The sequence below is a fragment of the Miscanthus floridulus genome, chromosome 7 (genome assembly GCF_019320115.1).
Source record: "Miscanthus floridulus cultivar M001 chromosome 7, ASM1932011v1, whole genome shotgun sequence".
In the NCBI taxonomy this organism is placed as follows: Eukaryota; Viridiplantae; Streptophyta; class Magnoliopsida; order Poales; family Poaceae; genus Miscanthus; species Miscanthus floridulus.
Window position 1 is genome coordinate 24,827,221 of NC_089586.1, and position 9,953 is coordinate 24,837,173.

The window sequence follows — 9,953 nt, forward strand, 5'->3', positions numbered from 1 at the left end:
ACTTTTTTGCAACATCTATATGGAACACATGCAACATACATCTCAAATATCTGAAACACTTGACACATATGTTTACAACATAAGCTTTTAGTGAAACATGGGCGGATGGCGCGACGAACTGGCGCGATGGAGGCGGCCCTACGAGACGGCTGCAGCAGGCGAGGTGCGCGACGGCCGGGGCGAATCCGCGATCGGGCCGAAGCGAGCAACGGTGTGGGTGGGCAGGGCGCGGGGCGCACAGAGCGAGCGGTGCGGGCAGGGCGCGCGGAGTGGTCTGTCCGGACGGACCGACGCCCGCTTCGTAGCATTACCGTTAAAGATAATGCATGGTGAAATTTTGGCACAATGTTGACTATGGTTAATCAAGCAAAAATAAATTATTAAGCCGACCATACAAATATTTTATACGTGGCTCTACCATATTAGGGCCCATACAGAATGGTTGCTACTTATGTTGACTATGCTAATTTGACTCGCAATATGATCAGACTCACGGATATTTGTGGCCTATAACTATTTTTGGATTTTTGTGCATGCATGCAAGTATAGACGGTGGCCATAGGTTGCTCTAGCTAGTCATTCAGCACACCTCTCCATGCATGTCGATTATGTCCTCTTCTGGTAGTACATGCATGTCTCGTGTTCATGTTCTAAATTTCCGATGAGGCCTCCGTACATACTGTGTACATGCACATATTTGTCTTACTTGCATCCATAGAATAAAATATGATCGGGCCCACTGAGTAGCCGGTGCAGCCGGGAGCAACGCACGAGCGGGGCAGGGCACACGGAGCAGTCCGTCCGGATGCTTAAAAATGAATCAACACGATGGCTCATGGATTTAAAAAACGTGAGCGCACGAAGCGGTCCGTTCGGACAGACGGACACCCGTTTCCTAGCATTAACTTAATCTTTCATGGCGCAGAGATCTCATAGGTCACGAGTTAGTAGAATAGAACACTTCACTCTCACGCATTATTAACATCGTACCATCTCAAATGGAAGACAAATTTATCAGCAACCTACTCCTACACCAAAATAGAAGAATGTTTTCATTATTATTTTTTGAATGCGAAGAACTTAATTACTCTTAATTATATTAATAGAACATAATTACACGCAGGGGCTAAAGCTGCCAACATGCAGGCCGGGATGCCAACGAAAACATGAGAAAGCTCTCTCCGACCAAATTGACACAACTTATGAGCTACCTCAACAACACTCTGGAGGATTTCCTTTGCTTCCTTTCTTTGATCATATTTGCATATTACAGAATGATTTCTACATGGTTCTTTTAGAGTACATACCATCACAAGGTAGTCTGATTTCAACTAGAGACGCTCTTTACAGACGAAGACGGTCTGCTTTAGACCCGCCCATGCAGCTAGTTATTCAGCTTCTTCTTCAGCCGACTTGCAATGTTGATTGCTTCCATTATCTGGCAATCCATTCTGATGTCACCAATATTAGTAGGAGGCTTTAGAAATTATAAAGCCTACTTGAAAAAAACAAGATTTCTCTTTGGTATTTATGCAAGGAGTAGACTTGACAAAAGATCATTGAAGAATGATTTGAAAATGCTAACTCAATGCTAAAGGTGTGGTTGTCTCATTGGAAATTAATTTGGAGTTACCCATTAAAAAAGGTTTGATAAAGTAGCTCAGTGGAGTGTTTTTACATTCGCTAGAGCTCTCTGGTTGGCACTGGAGAGTCCCTTCAGTGGTGATATCTCATATGGGTCCAATCATCTTGCACTCACCAGATATCTTCGATGATGCACCGAAGGTGCGCACCTGAGTGTGAATCCAGAGAGTGTCCAAGAGGCACGAAGCGGTCACTGGACTATGGTCACCGGAGGTGCTCACCAGAGCTTAGACTAGGCACTGTCGTCGGGGTGTTTTTCAGAGCATGTACCAGAGCAATAGGCACCAGAACTTTGCAACAATGTTGTCTGCATGCGGGTTCAGGGCGTTTGAACACACCGGAACTGTCCAGTGTATGAACTGGAGAGGTCCCTGTTGGAATAAACTACCGTTTTTTTTTTTGTGTGAACACACCAAGGAAAGACGGTATCGAAAGACCCTTCTACTGTGATACTATAGCCGCTGCAGATGTTGTAGCCATATACAGAAGTCGACGTAGAGTTAACCCTGTATATTATCTAGTTACTGTTATAACATATACGCTATATTAGGACTAAATAGATAAAATTATATAAATAGAGTACCACGACTAACTCAATAAAGAAGACTTCAGATACCGTCGCCGAGCCATTTCTTCGCGACCCGAAAGAGCTCCAGCCTCCGCATCTTCCGGGCCTCTCCCCTACCGGGAGGAGAAGCAGCGCCCCCCTTGTTCTCCATCGCGATTCGCGCGTCCCCTCGACTCTTCCCGTGCGGCACCGCCTGCCAGATCTCTGCGCGCTCCTCCCCCACGACCTGGTGCCGGGTCGAGAGGGCCACGCGAGCAACACCCCGCGCTTGCAGCCGCAAGCGCAGCGGCGACGGCAGAAAGTGAGCCACATCCGCTCCTGCTTCTCGACGTGAGGCAATCGACGAGCCTGCCTCAGAGTCACAGCAAGAGTAGTACGAAACCACAAAGTGCTCCACCAGTGCTCCGTTGTCACCTTCGCCGGAAACACGCGCACGGCGAGCTCTGCTCTTCTTCAAATTCGTTGCACATGGTAAACCAGAGCCAAATCCCTCCTATATCTAGCTCCTTCAATTCGTTGCACATCCCTTTGAGTGCTTTTAATGTGGATCTATGGCAGGTTTGCTCCTTCCTTCTCTCTATGCGTTACCTGCTACGGCTAGAAGATGAACAGTAGTACAAGCTAATAAGAACTTGAACATTTGTATTAATCCATGCAGAAACGTGTGAAAACCATAGGAAAATAATTATAGATCTAAATAATGTGAAATTAATTTTGTTAGATTCATAACTTTATACTGGCATGCCGTCCTTACATCTCCATCTAACTGATTGTGGATTTTTATCTATCTCAATTGCAGAAGAGAAGATCCTCCACTCCTTCCACCAGTCTGGTAGGATGAAAAAAAAAGGAGGCTTGCCTTTAGTACGCCTAAAGTGTCAAAAAAAAAATTACAGAGAGGGAATGGGACAAGCATGGTCAAGTGCTCACCATAGCAAGCCTCTGGTATCAAAATTTATAAGATCTGATAACCCTCCTTTGTCAGTGTTATTCTGTAACTATAGGCCTCTGTGGTGACCCACACTCAAAGTACAAAACTGCTGGTTCCTTCTGTTAGAGAGTATACTTACTGATGTCCTGTACCAATCTACACGCTTATATGTACAAATAAACAATATATACTTTGTTATCGTTGCCAGCATTATGAATCTTCTCTACCAGGTGTATTGTTGCATATTTAATTGCTGCAAAAAAAAAACAAGGGCTTAACACTTACTGTAGGGTTCTGGCCAACAGTGCTCATTCATAGTGCTTCATAGATCAAACCATTGCTCCATCAAACAAATTGAATAACGGGCACAGGGTATATTTATTGTAACAAATTTGTATACATCGACAGGTCCATCAAGGAAGGCGCGGCAAAGCCGCGCCAGTGTTTCTAGTTATTTGGTATTTACGCATTGCTACATTCATCTAATGATTTTTCTACTTGATACTTCTGTACATAGGTTGCAGGACCTGCTCCAAGTTTCAGAACGCAGGCTTGTGGATTGAGGTGCTGGATTGCTGCAAAACTGAGACTCCGGAAGGCATTGAAAAGGCATCATGGATCATGGATGGCAACTTCAAAGAAATCTAGATGCTCGAGGGAATGATAAGTTCCAGATTACTTGGAGGCTGTATCTCTGACTGAAAACAGAAGTCATTGGAACATGCATCTTGCCTATGGTTGGCACACTATTGTGAAATCAGTTGTGTTGAGTTCCGTACCTTTCCATGTGCAGATGTGCTTATCATAGTTGTCGCTATTGTCCTAATGCCTTAAGATTTCCTCGGTGCTGCTGCCACTGGATTTTTTTCTCAAACACGCAGGAGAGCTGTGTATCATTGTATTAATAGAAGAAGAGAGAGTCATACATAGACTCAAACCCACCCACACGCACACAGAACTTCATGATGCTGCCACTGGATTGTTTCATACCTTTGATAGTTTCGTTCAATTTGCACTAGCATTATAGACAAGAAACAAGACAAAATTTCTTTGTCATATTATCTTACTTATAAATAATATTATAGCCAGTCCATTCTTATGATGCCTTTAATGCTGCAAAGCACGGGTTTAGACCAGACTATCTGTTGCTTAGGTCGGTGCTTGACACCGCTTTGCTTCGTCCAAACTTTCCGGTGCATGTACTAACATAGTTTTACTGTCCCTTAAAAAAACATAGTTTTACTATCGTACAAAAAAAGGGCTTTACCAAACTAAGAAGAATGTGCCCTGATGTTTATTCTGAATGCAGTGAAAATTGTGATGACAACTGAGTTCCTCAAAAGGACATATTATGTACGCGCCGGAGATGACAACAAAGAAGGTATGGTTAGATTAAATTCTAGGATGGCACAAATAGAGGTACAATTTGGTCTCAGAACTGTTTATCAATCTTTTGGGAAACTTGAAATAGAAATCCCATTCATTAGGTTTACTTAATTCCTGATTTCAGTCACCTCATTGTAGCACTGTGCTGTTGTGATCTTATTGCATTTCTATAACCTAACATCTCAAAAGGTGGAATCAGGAAATGATTCATATGCATATAGCATGTTCTATCAAAAGTTTCAGTGGTCCACCCTATTCTGATAACTTTTTTTAATAGTTTTTTGCAAGATTGCTACACTTTTATGAAAGAATATTACCGATTCCTTATAGAAAAAAAAAAACACGTGACAAATTGATCAAGTATAGCTGAAGTCGTCTATCATTGATTTCCTTTAGAGCTGAATCGATTTCTGTTTCGCCATGTTCCTGGTAATATCTACCGTGGACGTTTTGTCCACCACATAGATCTTGACACAAACACGAGCTGGTCCTACGTGATCAAACTGAAGAAGCAATCCTGTTGATAGTCAAGAACAAGGTCCCAAGGACGAGCTGGTCCTCTTGGATCACCTTATGATCTATTCAATACAACTGTCACTAAACCATGATCTTTGATTTGGACGTACAACGCCGAAGTACCAAATCGATATGAACATCTTCTCCTGGAAGTTGACATTGTGGTACACATCCTCTGTAATATCAAGCTATGTTTGACTCTTCTAAATTGTCTATTGCCTTCCTGCTAATCACTTAGCCTTCGTACTGTTTGTGTCTACAATCGCAAATCAGATAACAGTGGGCTTCGTTCATTTTCTCACATTTTTCCCTATATCGATCTTTGTACATAAAGACCACAGAAATCGACTTTGATTATGAATGGTACTGTTCCGATAGCATGCTGCTATTTATTCTGTTTACTAGTCATAGTGAAATGCTACATGATTTTCATGTCTCCACCTTTTTGTCCCATACAAATTCGAGTTAAGAGACTCCCAACCTTGCTTACTGAATCGGTTTCATATTCATAGATGTGAGTCTATTGTGCTGAGGATGGTCAGGATGAATGAATTAATAGATGTGAGTCTACTGCCCTCAAATGTAAGAGATATATGATTACCCAAGGAATCAGAGAACTTCATGGTCGATGAGGATGACTATATGTTGCTCCAGCATAATAAAATCACTGGCATCAGTCGCCCAACACCTATATGTTGTTTTAGTCATAGTTTGTTGTCCTATTCCAATTTTCTTGGGCCTGTTTAAGAAGACTGCTCCTGTTATCTTCTTGCAGGGGTTATATATGACTGTTTTCACTCCCAATAATGTGTACTATTTCTTATATGTTAGATTTTTTTCTTGAGTTGTTACATTAGTTGAATGGTAAAATAGGTTGATTTACCATTTTCTCAGGTAGAGATATATCTGGAAAAAGTAAAGTCAGTATTTGGTACAGAATTTCTCATGCTTCTTCTCTCAAAATGTTTATTGGAGTGCTACTATGGAAAAAATCAACTTTTATGTGTTCATATCTCAGAGAATTTATCTTTTGCACGTCACAAATAATAGATGCATATATGTTCTACAGGGAACAAAACCAATAATGCCACCTCGCTCTGCCTAGCCCGCGGCGATTGCCGTGGGGGTTCCTGCTAGTTTTAATGGTTTGCCGAGCATTCTTGATTATTTGTTAATACAAAGTGGAAAATCAATAGGGCTGCAAATCTGGAGCTAATGTGTTTTCATGCAAATTGTTGCCTCCTTGCTGCATATTAACCAATCCAAAATATGTTCCAGCAGGACCCTTGGCCATGAGGGATGCATGTGTGCCTGTCTCCAGAGCAACTCCTTTATCAAGCACAATAATTAGGTCGCAGTTCTGAATAGTGCTCAACCTGTGTGCCACCACTACACTTGTCCTTCCGACCAACATTTGGTCCAATGCCTCTTGGACCACCTTCTCAGACTGGTTGTCCAATGCACTAGTAGCTTCATCTAATAGCAAGATAGCAGGGTTCTTCAATATTGCACGGGCGATTGCAATGCGCTGCTTCTGTCCTCCTGACAGTTGAACACCTTGCTCACCACACCTTGTCTCATATCCATCCTTAAGGTTGCTAATGAAGCCATGTGCATTTGCTGACCTTGCCGCATTCTCAATTTCTTCTTCACTAGCCGCTTCTGTGCCGTACACAATGTTCTCCCTAATGGTACCTGCAAATAATGTTGGCTCTTGGCTGACCAGTCCAATATGTTGTCGCAAGGCACGAAGATTGTATGTTTTGATGTCTTTAAGGTCAATCTCTACCACCCCGCTAGTTGGGTCATAGAACCTCTCTATAAGTCCAATGATAGTTGACTTTCCAGAACCACTTTGCCCAACAAGTGCCGTTGACTTGCCTGGTTGGATGCTCAAGGAGAATCCTTTGAAAATGATCACATCCGGTCTTGATGGATATGCAAAATCAACTCCTCTAATGTGCACCTCACCTTTGAGCTTCTCTGGTTTATATCCCTCAGGGCTGTCAGGATCCATTTTTGTTTCTCGATGAAGAATGGCAAACACTGAAGCAACTGCATCAGCACCCTTAGCAAGATCTGTTGTAACACTACCTGCTTCTGCAATCACACGTCCTGTGGTTAATAGAATCAAGAAGGTTTGGAAGAAGGCCTTTGCTGTAATATGGTGCCCAGCCATGAGCATGCCACTATACCACAAGGTGAGTGCCCACGTGCATTTCAAAAGGCCCATGGAGGTGCCAAGAATGATACCTGCAAACCAGGACTGTCGGATGCTTTCCTTGCGTGGACCATCTTGTGCTTGGTCAAAGAGGCACAAGACACGGTTCTGGGATGAGAAAGCAGTTATGGTCCGAAGATTAGAGACAGCCTCAGCAGCTAGCTTACTACATTTATCTTGTGCGTGTATTGATTTCTTGGACATACTCTTCAGTAAAACACGGCGGGCATAAAAGCAAACAATGATAATGGGTTGTAATGCTATCATGACGAGGGCCATACGCCAAGCTATAACCAGACCCATGATGTAGGCAGTTACAGCTGCAGAAACTGTCTGGATGACTAGAGACATTCGATCACCCAGGAGTGACCTCACCTACAATACAAATATTATATCTGGTCAGTAATATCGTTTTCTAAATATTTACAATCTTTATTTGTACTTACAATGTTGGAGTCTCTAGTAAGTTGTGAGCATATGGAACCACTAGAATTCTTATCATGGTCAAACCACCCAATCTCGAAAGTGAGAAATTTTGCAAGCATTTGTTCTCTGACCCTCCTTGTTAGGAATTCCCCCATGACAGCAAAGTTATAATGTTGCCCAATACTAGTTAAGAATGAAAGAACTGTAAGGCTGATGGAAATAAGTGCAAAAGTCCTTGTTTTCTCCTTGACCTCTTCATGATTTGTTGAGAAGTAGACAAATATCATGCTTCCAATGGAATATGCAAATATTGGTTGTATGCCTCCAAACACAATTGCACCGAAGCTTCCTATGAACGCCTGCTTCCACTCTGGTGCATTAAGCATAAGTATTGTCATGAAGGATGGAACAGGAAGGTTTGAATTATCTTTGTTATCATCTTGACCATGTTGAGATTGTCCTACTAGCTGTAGAGAAATCTCTGCTCATACTTTGGCTTGCAATTCCGCCGACCTTGTTGGTGTCTGTTAAATCTCTGGTCTGCTGAAGGTGGACAAGAGATGAATAGAGGCCATTCTCATTGGTAATGAGATCATCATGTGATCCCATCTCCTTAACCTCACCATTCTGCATGACAACAATTATATCGACATTTCGGACAGTGGAGAGACGATGTGCGACAACAATAGTAGTTTGTCCCATGGAGGCTAACTCAAGCGCCTCATGCACAACACGTTCTGAATTCGTGTCTAGTGCACTAGTGGCTTCATCAAGAAGAAGGATCTTAGGTGATTTTAGGATTGCTCTGGCAATAACAATCCTTTGCTTCTGTCCTCCAGATATTTGGATACCACGCTCACCCACCTGTTTTTTATCTATATATGGTTAGTATCCAGGTAAGAACAACAACTTATATTCCACATAACAAGTCCAGTTCAAAGGTCTTTGATTTGTATAGATATCAACAAATTAGAATGAACTTTGTTTCATGAAAATCTAACACTTTTATCCATTTGTAGTTTTTTGAAACAAAAACGATAGCCCAGACTGTTGTGGCAAGAGTATAGAGGAATAGTGGAACTTTAATTTCTTCAGCAAAGTTGATATGTATGTTTGTTGCAAGTTAATCTTGTATGTATGTTTGCTGCAAGTTAATCTTGTCAGCGAACTTTTGTTTGTATATATGCTCTCTTAATATCATTTCAAAAACTTCTGTTACAGTTGCTATGTACATGCATGATTGATGGCTGTTAAAAAAAATGATCAGCACATACCTTGGCTAGAAGAATTTATCTAAACCTTTTGTGTTATGCATATGCAAATTTGACATGTTTGATCATTTTTCCATTGACATATTGTTTGGTCACCACTGCCATTACTTAAAACTAATTTAGAAATATCATTTTTACCCTTCTTTATAACCTACACAGGGCATTAATAATGTACCCCAAGTGCCACTACATAAAAGTTAATCTAAAATTGGTTATTACATATTTCTCAATTACCTACAAATTCAATTAAATAAGAAATACTAAGCCAACTATCTTCATTGCATCTAATGCATTAAGAGTTTGAAGTTGACCTAAAAAAGATTTATTGTAGCCATTCAAAATATTTTTTATGTCAAATACACTAGAAAATAAAACATAGTTCAATATAACAGTTTAAAAGATAAAACATAGAAAAAACAATTTCTTGAGGATGGCCAATTGATGGAATCTTTGCCTCAGAATAAAAGGTGATTCAAAGTTAAAATTCAAATTATCTTTTGATGTCAAATGCAACTGAAAAAGGACATTATTTCAAAGGCCAATATATTCAAATAAGCATAGAAAAAAATCACAAAATAACATTCCACAAGAGATAATGGCCAATCTATTCATACATAGAAAAAATATAAATCATCTTAACAAAAACAGGCAACATAACTTATTCTCCTGATGGGTAGTTATCAGTTTGATGCAATCTACAATAACGAAGAGGGATGATTCACTTTTAGCCGAGACCACATCTAAAGTGGATGGCTAACAAGATGCAATAGAACAGATAAGCAAATAAATCTATATCATTACTAGCATCCATGTAGACAAGTGGTCACTACTTATACTAGGCTTACGCACTCCATATCAAGAATAAAGTAGAATGTAGAGTGGAGGTCGTTCATAGTGGAGTAATGACTATTTCTAGCAATATGTAACACCCTCGGTGTTACCGCTTAAACAACTTGCTAAACTATGTTATGAGCATCATGTTTTTTGTGA

At 40.9% G+C, this 9,953-nt stretch overlaps 1 protein-coding gene and 1 long non-coding RNA gene across 4 annotated transcripts; one reads left to right on the top strand and one right to left on the bottom strand.

The window, feature by feature from the left end:
• Positions 1-2,263: 2,263 nt before the first annotated feature.
• LOC136466736 (uncharacterized) lies at positions 2,264-5,966 on the top strand. 3 transcript variants are annotated; one of them, XR_010761422.1, is made up of 3 exons: positions 2,264-2,683; positions 3,012-4,524; positions 4,995-5,966. It is a non-coding gene; the product is annotated as an uncharacterized lncRNA (long non-coding RNA). The 3 variants fall into 3 exon arrangements; XR_010761423.1 differs by having other exon boundaries at positions 5,558-5,966; XR_010761421.1 differs by lacking the exon at positions 4,995-5,966 and having other exon boundaries at positions 3,012-3,157; positions 3,661-3,900.
• A 60-nt stretch (positions 5,967-6,026) lies between these two features.
• LOC136466735 (putative multidrug resistance protein) lies at positions 6,027-8,286 on the bottom strand. The gene is made up of 3 exons (XM_066465242.1): positions 7,713-8,286; positions 7,299-7,641; positions 6,027-7,145 (listed from the first exon to the last, which is right to left on the bottom strand). The coding sequence occupies exons 1-3, from the start codon at positions 8,088-8,090 to the stop codon at positions 6,235-6,237; spliced, it is 1,632 nt and encodes a 543-aa protein (XP_066321339.1). The 5' UTR covers positions 8,091-8,286; the 3' UTR covers positions 6,027-6,234.
• Between the last annotated feature and the right edge of the window lie 1,667 nt (positions 8,287-9,953).

Excerpts from the sequence above, each read along its gene's own strand:
- LOC136466735 (XM_066465242.1), bottom strand. The coding sequence starts at position 8,090 with ATGACAATACTTATGCTTAATGCACCAGAGTGGAAGCAGGCGTTCATA. Across the intron at positions 7,642-7,712 it reads TTACTAGAGACTCCAACATT|GTGAGGTCACTCCTGGGTGA; the intron begins GTAAGTACAAAT and ends TTTGTATTGTAG. Across the intron at positions 7,146-7,298 it reads CCGACAGTCCTGGTTTGCAG|AAGCAGGTAGTGTTACAACA; the intron begins GTATCATTCTTG and ends GTGTGATTGCAG.